This window comes from Tursiops truncatus, chromosome 1 (assembly GCF_011762595.2).
Source record: "Tursiops truncatus isolate mTurTru1 chromosome 1, mTurTru1.mat.Y, whole genome shotgun sequence".
Taxonomy (NCBI): Eukaryota; Metazoa; Chordata; class Mammalia; order Artiodactyla; family Delphinidae; genus Tursiops; species Tursiops truncatus.
Genome location: NC_047034.1, coordinates 102,704,449 through 102,721,999, shown reverse-complemented (window position 1 = coordinate 102,721,999; position 17,551 = coordinate 102,704,449). Strand labels below are relative to the sequence as shown.

General features: G+C 35.5%; 1 protein-coding gene across 10 annotated transcripts in view; it reads right to left on the bottom strand.

Moving 5' to 3' along the window:
* EVI5 (ecotropic viral integration site 5) overlaps positions 1 to 17,551 on the bottom strand; it is a 206,483-nt gene that overhangs the window by 98,516 nt on the left and 90,416 nt on the right. For 8 of the 10 annotated variants that reach the window (XM_019919870.3, XM_073811072.1, XM_073811065.1 and 5 more), the window contains 3 exons: positions 12,245 to 12,305; positions 2,101 to 2,154; positions 227 to 259 (listed from right to left, as the gene is read on the bottom strand). In XM_019919870.3, coding sequence (XP_019775429.1) covers positions 227 to 259; positions 2,101 to 2,154; positions 12,245 to 12,305 — 148 coding nt within the window. The remainder of the gene's footprint in view (positions 1 to 226; positions 260 to 2,100; positions 2,155 to 12,244; positions 12,306 to 17,551) is intronic. The other 2 variants (XM_073811080.1, XM_073811083.1) reach the window with 1 other exon arrangement.

Below are 17,551 nucleotides of genomic sequence, written 5' to 3'. Positions count from 1 at the left end.
TGGAATAAACTTTAAAATAAGGTTAGCTCTAAAACGTGCAAAAGATGGGTTTATTTTAATAAAGATAACACACTATTATCAAAAATTAAGTTTACACCCATAGATACCACCCCAAAAATTATTTCTAGATAAATGCATGTAAAATTGCATGCATTAAAATATGAATTTCTAGGTTTAGGACTTTCCTTAGATGTTAGAGAAAATGCTTAAAAAAAAAAAACTATACCTGTATCAATCTATCTGCCAAGGAAGCACTTTCCTACAAAAGGAAAAATTCAGATAGAAATATAAGAGAAAGAAACAAAATAAAGGTGATAAAATTAGGAATAAGAAGAAACAACGCATACCCAAATTCCACCTACGTTTCACTGTAATTAAGATGGACATTTAGATTTTAAAACTATTTTTTATTGCATGTGTTTCTATTCTTAAAAAAGTATATATCAAAATAAGGATAAACTGCAGAAAATCATGTGCTTCTAGAAGAGATCATTCCAAGAGAGTTTTCATTATTTGGGACAAGCTAATATCTTCTTTTTAAAGCATACTTTAAGTATTTTTAGCGTCAGCCATATTGTCAAATCATTTATATGAAAAGGAGAAGGAATTTGAGTAAGCAATATCACTTATGAAGTGTGACAGCAATTTGTGCAACAGCAACTTCCAAAGAAGCAAAGCAAGGAAAATATGACAAATGAAATTAATGAGCTCAACCATAATAAACTCTAGCAATTACTGAGTAAGTAAACATTTCAGTTACAGACTTTAATTGCTATCTAAGTATTTACAGAATTCTAAGTGCTAAAGAACACACCTAGGCCATCTAAGCCAGTAAAAAGGTACTTAATTTTCTAGAAGCAAAATCCAAACTTAACTCTTTCAGACAGCACCTTTATTATTCTTAAGGTTCAATGAAATAAAAATGCTTTCTCTGTGAAAATGTCTTACTCCAAAGATAAAAGACCACCTAGGAAGATGTACATTTTACTATAAACTGAGTGTTTAGTGGAAAAAATATATATCGATAAAATCAAAATGACTTAAAAACAATTAAGCTCAACCTTTTTGCAGTCACCAAAAAAGCAGAATTATCTTCAAACTCTAATAAGATGAAAGAAATATATCCTTAATATAATGTACCTGCAATTATTATATAACAAAAATATACATGTAACAAAGATCCTGTCCTTCTGCCATGCTATTTAATATGAAACCATCAATACTTTCAAACAAAAGATAAACATGCAAATAATCTATATCTTCATTCATTTAATTCCTAAATATTGACCTGTAGACTTTCAGGGAAGATTTTAAGATACTTGGCAATATCATGAGGACTATTTTTTAAACTACTAACTTTCATTTTTGGTAAAAAGAAACAAAAAAAAAAACCCAAAACAGTTTGTGAATTCAGATGTTTCTCCTTTAATAAACCAAAACTCTTAGGCTATACTTCTATTACTTAATACATTCTTATAGCATCAGGAACAAGACTACGAAAGACACTACATCAAAAGCACAATAAGAAAAATAATGCAAGATTGACATATTTACCCAGTTATTTTATATGAAACAGAGGAAGAGGTAACAAGCGGTATCAAAATAATTCTAAGAACCAAAAGTTTAGTCACAATTCCTGTGTTGAAAATCAACAAACATCATGGTGAATTTTTACATAAGAAATCAGTCAGTCATTTTGACTAAACTTAAAGCAATCCTAGGCCTTAAAGAAATCACTGCCACATTTAATATATGGCTCGACAGGGCAACATTTGAAATTCATCTTTAAAATACTACACAGAATGGATCCTCAATTAGGTTACCCCTAAAGAACATACTTTTCAGAGATTATGTAACAAAAACAAATGACATCACTATGTTACTCTAATAATCTCAGTTTGAAACTTTAACCTTAAGAGTTCAAGGACTAGTAATGATCAATTTTTATTGACAAGTTATTTAGTTAAGTAGTAAGCTATGCAAGCTAAGCAGTCAATACCACAACTTCAGAGACATGTGCCAGATTTCTTGAGCCTTTATTTAAAATAGAAAAATTATTGTGCATTCAACTGAAGTTTACATAAGTAGCAATTTACTTACTTTTTCTAATGTTTCAATGTGCTGTTTTAATAGTCTATTTTCTGTGCGTAACCTCTGCAGAAAAAGAAAACAAACAAAGGTTTGCTTGCAAACATTCCTGAGAAGGAAAAATGACAGTCGATAAAATGTACCACCTTTTATAAGTAGGAAAGAGTCCAAGAAATGGCTACATTATCATCTGTGAAATTCTTAAAGGCTCAGAGTAAGAAATGCATGGCAAAGGAAACGACCACATTCATCATTCCAGCTGTGACTGAATTTTAAATATAAGCTAGAATACATACAAAATAACCCCTTCCTTTTCTGTACCTAGCATAATGACTCATAATCAGTATTTTCTTTTTCTTTTTTCCTGGCTGCGCCTCACCACTTGCAGGATCTTAGTTCCCCGACCAGGGATTGAACCCAAGCCCTCGGCAGTGAAAGCGCAGAGTCCTAACCACTGGACCGCCAGGGAATTCCCAGTATTTTCTTATATGTCTTAATATCCCTATTAGATAGAAAAGATTCTAACTCATTTATCTCCTACAAAGACTACACAAATAATATTCAAATGTCTATCAAATAAACAAGAAACCTGAAAAATGCATGTTCGTAGGATAAATATCAAATTGTCAGTTTAGAACTAGATCAGCCTCCATTTATGTGTTATATATGCCAAGTTGCAAAGTTCCATTCTGAAAATACGAAGAATGAGTCATTTTCATTGAATGAATTATTTATCATGAGTTGTTTTCAATTTAAGAAAATTACTAGCATTTTCTTGTAGTTAAAAGAGTAAAACCAGATTAAAAAAAAAAAAACACTTCACCCAATTGCTCAATGCCCAACTCCCAAAACCCTGTCAAATTACTGCTATTAAGTATTAAATCTAAAACACCCTACATTATAAACTGGTGCAGCCACTATGTAAAACAGTATGGCGGTTCTCAAAAAAACTAAAAATTGAGCTGCCATATGATCTAGCAATCCCACTCCTGGGCATATATCAAGACAAAACTATGATTTGAAAAGATACACACACGCCTTTGTTCATAGCAGCACTATTTACAATAGCCAAGACATGGAAACAACCTAGATGCCCATCGATAGATGAATGGATAAAGAAGATGTGATACACACACACACACACACACACATACACACACACACACACACACACAATATGGAATACTACTCAGTCATAAAAAGAGAATGAAATAATGCCATCTGCAGCAACACAGATGGACCTAGAGATTATCATACTAAGCAAAGTAAGTCAGAAAGAGAAAGACAAATACCATGATATTACTTATATGTGGAATCTAAAATATGACACAAATGAACATATCTACGAAACAGAAACAGACTCACAGACATAGAGAACAGACTTGTAGTTGCCAAGGGGGAAAGTGGGGTTGGGGAAGGATGGATTGGCAGTTTGGGATTAGCAGATGCAAACTACTATATATAGGATGGATAAACAACAAGGTCCTACTGTATAGCACAGGGAACTACAGTTCTTTCCTGTGACAACATAATGGAAAATAATATGAAAAAAACAAAACACTCTACGTTAAAAAATCATCTCCTTTTTGTATAGTTCACCAATATAAGTTATCCCTTCATTTTGCCATCATTATAATTTCAAACTCCCTCTGACCTTTTTGTACCAATTTGCTCTAGAGTGCAATCCAGACTTCTTCCAACCCTGCCTTCCTCTAAATTCCTGCTAAAAATGTCTTCCTCAGAAAATTCTTCTATTAATTCAACCTATTATTTTGCCAGTAAAGACTAAAATATAGTTTATATGACATATAAAATCTCAGAACAAAGCAAATAAAAGACTATGAATTATTGTTGTCTTATTAAGTGGACCACAAATTGGAACAAATAAATCTTATTTATTACAAAGACAGTTTGCAAATTAAATAATTTTGCTCTATTCACTAGAATATATTTGGATGAATTGAAATAGATATTACTTTATGTGTGATCTCAATCTACAAAATAGTTTGAGAAAAAGAAAATATTTCTCAGTTTTTTGCTACTCACATTATGTATAGCATAATGGTCTACACAAATAAGCAATTATTAAATGCTCTTAAAGTCTGGAAAGCCAAAGAAATAAATGTGATTCTCAAAATCTTCTCAACATATTTCATGAAAAAAAAAGTAGCATTTTGTCTTCTAAAAGACTTAGGAAGTTAAGCTCAACCAGACAATTGAGTGAATAAAGTTAATATTTCAATAGAAATAATGCTTAAAATTTAAAACTAAAAACATTCACTTGGATTTCCCTCCCCACCCCCTTTAAATCTTCTGAAATTTTGCTATAAAAACCTGAATTCATTTTCCCCCCAAACACCTAAACAAACGTCTTAATACCACTTTTTAAATAAATAATCAATTCCTTATTTGTGTGATACCCACTTCATTATGAGTTGAAAAATATAATAGACTTTACAGTTATTAAAGACTGTTTCAGGGTTACCTTCATAGTATTTTGGTAATTAGAGCTTTGTAATCTATTTTAACGTCTGTTATAGGTAACTTTCCCCCTTCTTATATTGTGTTTTTTATCCTCCGCAAACCTTTACTAGTAGACTAGTAGTTTAGAGACTGGGTTTTGAAATGAGGTAGGTTTAGGTTCAAATCCTCACTGTACAATTAACACCTGTGGATATCATTCAGTGCCCTAGAATCTCCATTTCCTCAACTAGAAAATTACACTAATAAAACCTACAATGCTGCTGCAAGAATTCAACGAGATAGCATACTGCCTAATATATACCAAATACTTGGTTAATGATAAGCATTGCTATAATATTTTTAAAGTTAGGGCATGAATATAATTTTATTACTTTCGTCTATTTTTTAAAATAATTATTCTTTAGATTGTTTTTATACAACACGTAGTTATTTTTGTCTCTCCCCTTTACTCATCCTTTAAAAACACCCTTTGCAAAGTTTTTTCGGTGTTCGTTAGGTTTTAAACTATTTTTCCTTTAGGCTATTCTTAAATATGCTTTTTTAAAAATTAGTTTAATTAACTAATTAAATTTTGGCTGAATTGGGTCTTCATTGCTGCACGAGGGCCTTTCTCTCTAGTTGTGGTGAGTAGGGGCTACTCTTCACTGCGGTGCACGGGCTTCTCATTGGGGTGGCTTCTCTTGTTGTGGAGCATGGGGTCTAGGCACGCGGGCTCAGTAGTTGTGGCTCGCAGGCTCTAGAACGCAGCCTCAGTAGTTGTGGCTCGCAGGCTCTAGAGAGCAGGCTCAGTAGTTGTGGTGCATGGGCTTCGTTGCTCTGTGGCATGTGGGATTTTCCTGGACCAGGGCTTGAACCCACGTCCCCTGCATTGGCAGGCAGATTCTTAACCACTGTGTCACCAGGTAAGTCCCAAATATGCTTTTATCTTTATTTCAAATTGAATTTCTTTTTTCCAAGATACTTTTGAAATGTTTATTGCTGCTATATAGGAAAGTTAATGACTAAAATCTATCACTTGACTGATTTCTCATTAATTTTTTTTTTTTTTTTTTTTTTTTTGCAGTACATGGGCCTCTCACTGTTGTGGCCTTTCCCATTGCGGAGCACAGGCTCCGGACGCGCAGGCTCAGCGGCCATGGCTCACGGGCCTAGCCGCTCCGCTGCATGTGGGATCTTCCCGGATCGGGGCACGAACCCGTGTCCCCTGCATCGGCAGGCGGACTCTCAACCACTGCGCCACCAGGGATGCCCTCTCATTAATTTTTGAGTATCCTTACTTTTAATCACATTTCCTAGAATTAATTAAAAAGGTGTTTTCTAAACTTTAAAGTGAAAGCCACAAAGAGAAAGAGCAACAGATACATACACTTAAAAAGAGAGACTTTTTTGACCTACCAAATTAGAAAAGAAAATGAGACTAAGGGTGAGAACAAGAATGAAATATCTAATATACGCAAGGTATTAGTGAAATGGAAACGCTGCCAAGAACATATCCTGGAAATATTCTTTAGGAAATTTACTTAGTGCATATTGAATGTCGTAAAAATACTAATATCCTATAATTCAGTAATTCTACTTTTTACAACTGACTACAGAAATAGAAGGTACCACAAAACTTTATATACAAAGATGTTAACATAAGCATTATTTTTTAATGATGAAAAACGAAAAACCACCTAAATATGCCAAAATAGGGGAATCTCAGTTTCAAACAAACCACTCTATTCTTTCCAGCTTACTCATTTTATGAAGTAACCCAAACTCAATAATCCTCCTTCTTGTTGGGATAATCCATGGATCCTACCAACTTTTCACTGTCCCTCACTGCCTGATATCCTCTCTTCCCAAACAAAGTTTAATTTCCAATCATTGCAGACTTTCCCTTGCTTTTATCCCCCTTTCCCTTCTCTTCTTTAGTAGTGAGCATACTAGCCTGGGAAACCACTAGTCTGGGTCAACACACTGACAACTCTTGAGTCTGCACCTCAGCCAGTAAATATGACCAAAGAAAAATAAAACGGTAAAGTTTATTTCAATTAACAATCACTAAATTCAGTTGGACTCTTAATGCATCCTAGAATAATGTGTTTCCTTAGTCCATTCCTTCTCCCACCTTCTTAGATCACTATTTCATACTTTCTCCTCTGTTTTCAAACCAGCAACCCTCCACCCTACTGTCACTCTCAGATGATAATCTTGTTTCTGATTTCATTGAAAAAATTGAAGCAATCACAACAGAACTTCACAACATCCCACAACCAACATCTTACCTACATTTTTGCCCATATATTTTACATTCTCTCTTGTTCTTTTTTAAAAATATATTTATTTATTTATTTATTTTTGGCTGCACTGGGTCTTCGTTGCTGCACACAGGCTCTCTCTAGTTGCAGTGTGCTCATAAGATGTGGTTGTTTTGGTATTGATTCTTTTTTTCAGCCGGGGATACTCTTCGTTGCGGTGCACAGGCTTCTCATTGTGGTGGCTTGTCTTGTTGTGGAGCATGGGCTCTAGGTGCGTGGGCTTCAGTAGTTGGGGCACGCAGGTTTCCGTAGTTGTGGCTCTCTGGCTCTAGAGAGCAGGCTCAGTAGTTGTGGTGCACGGGCTTAGCTGCTCCATGGCATATGGGATCTTCCCAGACCAGGGCTTGAACCCGTAGCCCCTGCATTGGCAGGCGGATTCTTAACCACTGTGCCACCAGGGAAGTCCCTTTTCTTTAGCATTTGACACAGTAAATGCCTCTCTTTCTGAAACACTCTATTCTCTTGGCTTCTAGAACATTATATTTCCCTGGTGTTCTCCTACTTTGCTGATTGGCTCTTGGTCTTCCTAACTTTTAAATGTTGGCTTACTCTCAGGCTTAATTCTTGTACTCTTCTGTTTTATCTACATCCATTCCCCAGGTAATCTCATCTACTCTCATGGCTTTTAATATGATCATGTCAATAACTGTCAAATTTTTATTTCCAGCTTGTCCTCTCTTAACTCCAACTTTAAATAAAGTCCCCTACATACGAACCTTCAAGTTGTGAACTTTCAAAGATTTGAACATGCGTTCTTAAAACTGCAGCTTGCCCTCCGTCTCTTATTGCTGACAATCCTTCAGCTCTACCATCTTCCACCTCCTCTCCCTCCTCCAGTCAGTAATTCTTCTTGCCTGTTCACTCAAAGCCAGCCCCTGTATGCCAGCTGTGGTACTGTACTACTGTACTTTTCAAGGTACAGTACTATAAGATTAAAAAATGTTTATTTTTTTGCTTGTTTCTTTATGTAACATTTGTGTGAAAAGCATTATAAACCTATTACAGTACAGTACTATATAGCCGACTGTGTTAGTTGGGTACCTAGGCTAACTCTGTTGGACTTTACAAACAAACTGAACTTACAAATGCGCTCTTTGAACAGAACTCGTTCGTACACAGGGGACTTACTGTATTTCGAGGAGCTACTTGAACAGCTCCTGGGCATCTCATACTTAATATAACCAAAACTGGGGCTCTTGGTATTCCTCCTGTAGACTTTCCCATTGCAGGTACTGGGAACTGCATTCTTCTAACTGCTCAGGCCAAAGTCCTTGATTTCTGTCCCTCTGACACCTCCACAATCAGCTATACCTTTAAAACCTATTCAGAATCTAATAATTTCTTAACACTTCAGTCCAAGCCACCACCACCCCTTGCCTGCATTACTTTACCAGCTTTCTACTTAATATCCCTGCTTCTGCTCTTACCCCCTGCAATATACTCTCAACACAGCAGCCAGAAGATGCACTGAAAACTTAAGTCAGATCTTGTCCTTCTCTACTGAAAACCCCAGTGGCTCACCAGAGTAAAAGCTAAAGTCTTCACATGTTCAGCAACTCCCTACATTATCTGCAATGTGCAACACCTTACCTCCTTTCACTTCCCTCATCTTCATATTGTCCCATCACTACTCCTCATCAGCATGCTCCTGACCAGACCCTGCTCTCCTTATATATCTAGCTCCCTCACTTCCTTCAGGTCTTTATTCAAAGGTAACCTGGTCAACTTCTCTAAACTTTTAATCCGAACACTTTTTTTTTTATTTTCCCTTCCCTAAGATATTTTTTTCCTCTGTTTAACACTTATCACCATCTAAAACACTGTACATTTTACTTATTGTCTGATTTCCATACTAGAGTATATAGTTCCACAAGGGCAGGAATTGGTCTGTTTCATAAACACATATCAAGTGCCTAGAACAGTGTTTGGGCATGTAGCAGTCACTGTAAATATCTGTTAAATGAATGACTTCTTAAATAAATTAAGCTATTACATCCCCATTGGATTTTATTAAGTAGCTATTCATTTTTTAATGAAAAGTTTGTAATGCCACAAAAAATGGGCATCCAAATCCTTCCTACATCACAATACATTAAAGTCTCTCTTGCAAAGTAGTAGTGTGTATACACTGAAGAACATGTATGGGTCTAAGACTAACCCAAATCAGAGTTCAAACTCTTGACTTCTACCACTTTCTGTCAGTATGACCACTAGCTTATTATTTGAGCTTTCTGAACCTTAGTTTCTTCATAGAAAGATAAACAACGCTTTCATAAGGTTACTGGAAGAATAAAAGGAGATAATGTATGTAAATTATCCTTCGTATATTAAGTGTTGAATAAATGTGTCAGTACTAGTACTTTATATTGATTGTTCAATATAATTCCTGGATGACTTAGATAATACTTGTCTTTTTTTTTTTTTTTTTTTTTTTTTTTTGGCTATGCGGGCCTGTCTCTGTTGTGGCCTCTCCCGTTGCAGAGCACAGGCTCAGGACGCGCAGGCTCAGCGGCCATGGCTCACGGGCCCAGCCGCTCCGCGGCATGTGGGATCTTCCCAGACCGGGGCACAAACCCGTGTCCCCTGCATCGGCAGGTGGACCCCCAACCACCGCGCCACCAGGGAAGCCCTGTCATGTTTTTTTATGTTAGGCAGTGAAAACACAGATGTTTTTATATTACGCTCTAGTTTTCAGCATATCTGGAATATTCCATAATTTTTGAAATAAGAAAAAATATCCAAATTCTGACTAAAAACCAGTCAGAATTTCTAACTCCTCTTCACAGGGCTTAAATCTCTATACCCCAAAACATAAATTTAAACATAAATTCATACGTCTATCTTAAATAGAGTAGGGGATAAAGGCTCTTCCTTTTTTAAAGATCTGTGGTTTATCCCAATATAAGCTAGAATCTTAATATTTCTTACCTCCTCCCCCTCAGGTGGAACATCAAGAATTGGAAGAAGATACTGACAAAGGTGTTTCTATTAACAAAAAATTTCGCACAGTAAAATGTAAGATCTACCGTATGAAATCGTTATTATCAAAATCTTCCTGTAACACTTTCAGAGAAGGAATGGAAAATAGTTGAAAGTCACCGTCTTGATCAGGGAGCTGACAGGTATAATTCCTAGCGTAAAGGTCACTGACCCGAAGGTCAAACCTTAAACACATGTCACAGCATCAAAGGCTGATTTTTACTTCTATATCAAAACATCACATAATTATGATCATACTACTTGCGTAAAGAAGTGCGTAAGATTATCTCCCTGAAGGCTTTTGAGGAGAACCAAGGCAAGAAAGTACTAGTTTAACAGAATTCATTCCCTTGTAAAAGGGCCCTTGGGGGAGGGGAAGGGAATTGAATAAGGAAGTGACATTTCCCAAAGAAGAGAGAGGCTCCATGATACATGGCTAATTAATTGTAAATAAGGTGGTCTTCTGGTTGGGAATGAGATGAATTGCCAGGTCCAACTTAAAAATCAGACATATGCAAACATGAAGTTAAAAAAGTAGAGTTACACAAAAATTGTTTTGGCTTTGCCCTTCAGAGGGCAGGAGGAATGAAGAAAGGAATGAAAATGGTACAAGAGTAAAAAAAGAACTATGTGGAAACAAGATTTTATAAAAGGAACTATCTCTGAGATCAGCGTATTTATTTACCCAATGCACTCCACTAACTTTTTAAACTTCCCCCCCCCCAGATTCTTCTCTATAAACAACTTTGTGCCATCTGTTTTTGCCTAAGACATACTCAAAAGTATTTTGTGAGGTATATGAACTATAACTTTCCCCAAAAATCAAAATTTGAAAAAAACTGCAAATATAGGCTAATGTCTGCTAGATCTTTTTGAAAAGGCCTTTGCTATTCCTACATTCATGTGACTTAATTTAAAAAAACTTCTTCAAGAGCAAGGATTGTTCATAGAACTGTTATTTTTATTTTTTTATTTTTTGCAACTACAAGCATGAGGAAACGAACAGGATGGCTTCCCCATCCTCAGATTCTTGATTTGCAGTTCCAAATATTTGTGGTATGCAATAACCCATACTCTCTCCCCACTCATCAGGATGATGCACTTTTTACTTTCAGTAGGTTGAAGTGGAGAGTATGATTCAATATTACCCTTACTCATGGAACCTAAAAGAAAAGCAAATGGTAGAGCAGCAGGTGGGTGACAGAACAAAAAAAAAAGAGGGAAAAACATCCACAGGGATCTTTTCCTTCTCTCCTCCTCTCTCTCTCTGAAGAAAATGTATAAGTATCTATTTCCAACAGATAGTGGGTAGGTGACAGAAACGGAAATAAAACATGTATATAAGGGAGACAGATTTGATGAGGGAAGAGACTGTCTCCCAGGTGGCTTCTGAGCAGGATTATGGTAAGAAAGAGTAGTAATTTAACAGAACCCATTCCTAGTAAAAAGGCATGCGGGGTGTGAGTAACGAAGTGTTATTTTATAGCAAGGCAAAATAATACACAGGTAGGGAACTGTAAATAAGATGGTCATCAAATGTCTTGCCAGGTTGAAGTAAAAAATCAGACACATCCAAATATACAAAAGTGGAGTCATTCAATAAATTTGTTTTTTTGTTTCTTTTTTTCTTTTCTTTTTTTTTTTTTTTTAGGCAGCTGGGAGGAAAATAAAAGGTAAGGAATTGGATCAGCCAGTCACTGAGTTCCTTCACTAACTCATGCTTCTACTCATTAGCCCCATCCTGAAATATCAGCATAAATGCCAATTCAATTTTCCTTAACACCCAGCTCACACAATGCCAAAGATCCTCAACAATTTCTGGCCTACAGGGATACAAACAAGAATTTTAAGGTACACGTGGGAATTTACATGTCCTTCAAATTGAAAATCTACCTGTTTCTCTGAACAGTAATTCAAAAATAATCTTTGGTTAGCGATGAGAAAATTTAATTAGTCAAAGCTTTCTGCATCTTTAAGGCAGCCATAATTAGTTCTAATGCAATGATCTACTCTATTAGGTCTCCTTTATACTATACTGCTGTTAGTCTCAGCATGTTACAGATTATATTCTCTATAACTTTTTAAAACATGCTTAAATGAAATGATAATTATCTTCCCCAAAGAAGTATTTTCTCCTGATGACCCACCAATAAATCCAGAAAAAGGAAGCTGCTTTCTTTCACACTAGAACAAAAACCACTTCAGATCAGTTTTTGAAATGTCTGTTTTTAACTATAATCTAGTGGGATGGTAAATTTATCAATAAATAAATACAAACATCATTGTTAAATTTATAACAGGTAATAAATATATCAACATAACATCTACTGCCAAATAACTGACTTTAATGAATTTATGTTCAGTACTTTTAAAAGTCCTAAGATGCTTACTTTAATTTCAACTTGTTCTTCCATTTCTTTAGTTTTTATTGTAGTATATTCCTTTTCAAGCCTGAGAAAGAAAAAAAAAAGTTAAAGGTATGCTTTCATTCCAAACTAGTTTCGGAAATTATAAAATTTAAAACCATATATTAACACAAAATACAATTTTGCTATGTTCCCCCAACTTATGACTTGAGATACTTGAAATCAGAAAAACCATCTCAATAGTTATACAGGCTATCAGGAAAAAAAATTACTTCAAAAATAACAAATATAAGAACCACACAAAAGTAAACTTTAGAAAGTAAACTCCTATAAAGCACCAGAGAACTGAGTTTAGAGATTCTATTCAGCCCTTAACTTACAGAAGAAGCACAAACCCTTCCCTCTCAAATTAAAATACACTGATAAAATTCAACTGGATCTTAACTAAACTTGACTAGAAATTTGTAAGGAGAGAAAAGGAACAACTCTTCCTAACAAAAAAATTCCAGTTAATAAATGTAGAAAGAATGAGGCAAATATAAAAATCACCATTAGAACTCCACAATAAATAACTGCCGTAGGCAAGAAAAATGAATGAATGCTAAAATTAGTGGGTAAAAGTTTAAGCACAGTCTCACAGTATCTCTCCCCAAATATTTACTAATTACAAAGGAAAAAATAGTAAATTTATAGTACAGGATCTTAGCAGACAGCATCTGAGCCAAATGATGAAGGTTAACATCACCGGTAACGCATACCGACATGACACACCCCCTGTTAAATAAAAAGTACTGAGAAAGGCGGCACCTCACCTCTGTGGTATCCTTCCCAATAATGCATATCCTCAATCTAATCAAGAGAAATCATCAAACCCCAATTGAAGGACATTCTAAAAAATATCTGACCAGCTCGCATCAGAAGTGCCAAGGTCAGAAAAAACAAGAAAAGACTGAAGAACTGTCACGGACTGTAGGAGACTAAGAAATGACAAACAAATGCAAGGTACTATTTTTGCAACTCTACTATAAACAAAAAATTATCAGCCATCCAAAAATTAGTCCTACCAAATTATTTTTATACCTTACTCTCAATCAAAAATGTTAATAACAAGTTAAACCCTCCAAATAATAACCAGGTCCCACATAACTTATAGCTTCTTTTAAAAATCAAGTTCTCCCTCAAAGGACAAGAATCTATGTATAATTTCATTTATCTCACAGAACATTTTTTTTATTGTGGTAAAATACACATAACAAACTTTACCATCTTAACTATTTTTAAATGTACAATTCAGTGGTATTAAATACATTTATAATGTTGTGCAGCCATCACCACCATCATGTCCACAGCTTTTTTCATCTTATAAAACTGAAACTCTGTACCTATGAAACAATAACACCTCATTTCCCCCTCTCACCAGGCCCTGGCTACAACCATTTTACATTCTGTCTATGTGAGTCTGACAACACTAAGTATCTCATATAAGTGGAATCATACAGTATTTGTCCTATTGTGACTGGCTTATTTCACTTAGCATAATGTCCCCATAGTTCACCCATATTATACCATACATTGAGCGTCTCTTTATGTGCTAACTGACCATTTATATCTCTTTGGAGAAATGTCTATTCAAATCCATTGTCCATTTTTTAATCCAGCTGTTTTGTTTTTGGCTGTTGAGTTTTAAGAGTTCTCTATATATTCTAGATATTAATCTTTTATCAGATATGTGATTTGCAAACATTTTCTCCCATTCTGCGGGTTGCCTTTTTCTGTTGAATGTCTTAGAATACACAAAAATTTTCTCAAAGTACAGTAATATTTTATTTTTAAATTTTATGAGCCTCTAATGGATAGAACTTTTCTGAATTTTTTATTTTTATGTTTTCTTCCAGTTTTATTGAGATATAACTGACATACAGCGTCGTATAAGTTTAAGGTGTACAGCATAACAATTTGACTTATATACATCATGAATTACTACTACAATAAGTTTAGTGAACATCCATTACCGCATATAGATTTAAAAAATCATTTATTTATTTACTTTATTTATTTTTGGCTGCATTGGGTCTTCCTTGCTGCCTGCGTGCTTTCTCTAGTTGCGGCAAGCGGGGGCTACTCTTCGTTGCAGTGCACAGGCTTCTCGTTGTGTTGGCTTTTCTCGTTGCGGAGCACGGGCTCTAGGCACATGGGCTTCCGTAGTTGTGGCTCGCGGGCTCTAGAGTGCAGGGTCAGTAGTTGTGTCGCATGGGCTTTGTTGCTCTGTGACATGTGGGAACTTCCCGGACCAGGGCTTGAACCCTTGTCCCCTGCATTGGCAGGCGGATTCTTAACCACTGCGCCACCAGGGAAGTCCCAACCTGTTACATTTTTAAATTGAAGTTGTTCCGCTCTAGGGCTTAAAATAGAAAAAATTTTTTTTTCCTTGTGATGAGAACTCAGAATTTACTCTCTTAACAACTTTCATATATAATGTACAGCAGTGTTACCTATCTTTATCATGTTATACATTACATCCCCAGTACTTACTTATCTAAAAACTGGAAGTTTGTGCCTTTTGACTGCCTTTATCAATTCCCCCTCTCTTGGCCCCCACCTCTAGTAACAACAAATCTGATCTCTTTTTCTATGAGCTTATTTGTTTCTGAAATATAACTGACCTACAACACTATGTTAGTTCCTGGTACACAACATAGTGATTTGACATTTCTATACATTTCAAAAGGATCACCTAACAAAGCTATTACATAACTACTGACCATACTCTCCACACTGTACATTTCACACTGAGGACTCATTTTGTAACTGAAAGTTTTTACCTCTTAATAACCAAATTTTAAATTTTTCATGAACTTTAGTTTGTCTATTTTTTCTTTTGTTGTCTGTGCCGTTGGTGTCATATGCAAGATATCATTGTCAAATCCAATGTCATGAAGCTTTTGCCCTATGTTTTCATCTAAGAGTTTTAGTTTTAGGCCTTAGATCTTTGATCCATTTTGACTTAAATTTTGCATATGGTGTTAGGTGAGGGTCCAACTTCCTATTTTCGCATGTGGATATCCGGTTTTCTCTGCACCATTTGTTGAAAGACAGTCCTTTCCATATTGAATGGTCTCAGCATCCTTGACAAAAATCATTTGATCATGTATGTAAGGGCTTATTTCTGTCTTTATTCCAGTGCCAACCTGTTTTGATTACTGTAGCTTTGCAGTAAGTTTAGAAATCAGGATGTGTGAGTCCTCCAGCTTTGTTGTTCTTGTTCAAGATTATTTTGGCTATCTGGGGTCCTTTAAGGTTCCATATGAATTTTAGAATGGGGTTTTCTATCTGCAAAAAAAAATGTCATCAGTATTTTGATAAGGACTGCACTGAATCTGTAGATCATTTGGGGTAGTACTGACATCTTAACAAGATTAAGTCTTCCAATCCTTGAATATGGGATGTGTTTCCATTTGTTTATATATTTAATTTCTTGCAGTAATGTTTTGATGTTTTCATTGTACAAGTCTTTTGCCTCCTTGGTTAAGTTAATTCCTAAGTATTTATTTTGATGCTATTGAAAAATAAAACTTTTTCACTGATCCACTGGTTGTTTAAGAGTGTGTTGTTTAATTTCCAAAAAATTGCTGTTTCCGGTTTTACTTCTGTTATTGATATCTAACTTCAACTTGTTATAGCTGGAGAAGATATTTTGTACATCTCTTAAAATCTACTGAGACTTAATAGTGTTGTTATTGGGTAAAGTGTTCTGTGTATCTCTATTAGATATAGTTGGTTTATTGTGTTGAGTCCTCTATTTCCTTACTTATATTCTCTGGTTGTTCTATCCATTACTGAGAGTGGGATATTGAAGTCTCCAACTACTACTGTAGAACTGTCCATTTCTCACTTCATCTGTCCATTTTTGCTTCATATATTTTGATAGTCTGTCATTGGTGTATAAATATTTATAATTGTAACACCTATTGCTATACTGAACCTTTCATTAATATATATTACCTGTCTTTGCCTCTTGGAAACTTTTAAAATTTAAAGTCTGTTTTGTCTGATATTACTATAGCTACCTCTGCTCTCTTTTGTTTACTATTTGCATGGAATATCTTTTCCCACCCTTTCGCTTTCAATCTATTTGCATCTTTGGATCTAAAATGAGTCACCTGTAGATAACATGTAGTTGGATCATGTGGCTTTTCCCCATTCTGCCAATCTATGTCTTTTGGAGAGTTTAATTCATTTACTTTTTTTTTTTGGGGGGGGGGGGTATGCGGGCCTCTCACTGCTGTGGCCTCTCCCGTTGAGGAGCACAGGCTCCGGACGCGCAGGCTCAGCGGCCATGGCTCATGGGCCCAGCCGCTCCACGGCATGTGGGATCTTCCCAGACCAGGGCACGAACCCATGTCCCCTGCATCGGCAGGCGGACTCTCAACCACTGCACCACCAGGGAAGCCCATTAATTCATTTACTTTTAAAGTAAGTACTGATAAGGAAGGACTTACTGTCATTTTGCTATTTGTTTGCTATATGCCTTGTAGTTTTTTTTGTCCCTCATTTCCTGCATTATTGTTGTCTTTAGTGTTTAGTTGGTTTTTTTGTAGTGAAATGCTTAAATTCCTTTCTAATTTCCTATTGTGTATATTCCATTGTTATTTTCTTTGTGGTTCCATGGAGATTATATTAACATTCTAAAGTTATAATACTCTAATTTGAATTTATAGCAGCTTAACTTCAATAATATACAAGAACTCTGCTCTTTTATAGCTTCTTTCCCACCCCTTTTGGTTACTGGTCACAAAAACATGTATTTATACATTGTGTGCCCCAAAACACAAACTAATGATTCTTTTAAATCTATTAGTCTCCTAAATAATGTAGAAAACAAGATTTGGAGCTACAAACAAAAATTACAATACTAGTAACTTTTAGACTAATAACTGCTTTTTTAAAAATGTATTAATTTATTAAATCATGTAGAAAACAAAAAGTGGAGTTACAATCCACTGTTATGATAATAATAGCTTTCATAATTGCCCATGTGTTTGCCTTAATTAAGAAGTTCATTTTGTGAGATGACTTTGAGTTACTGTTTCCTGAGTGTCCTTTCATTTCACCCTGCAGGAATGAGTATTTCCTGAAGGGCAGATCTAGTGATAACGAGCTTAGCCTTCATTTACCTGGGAATGTCTAGATTTTCCCCTCACTTTTGAAAGACAGTTTTGCCAGATACAGGATTCCTGACTGTTTTTCCTTTTAGCACTTTGGATATAAAGGCCCACTTGTCTTCTGGCCTCCAAAGTGTCTGATGAGAAGTATGTTTATAATCTTATTGAG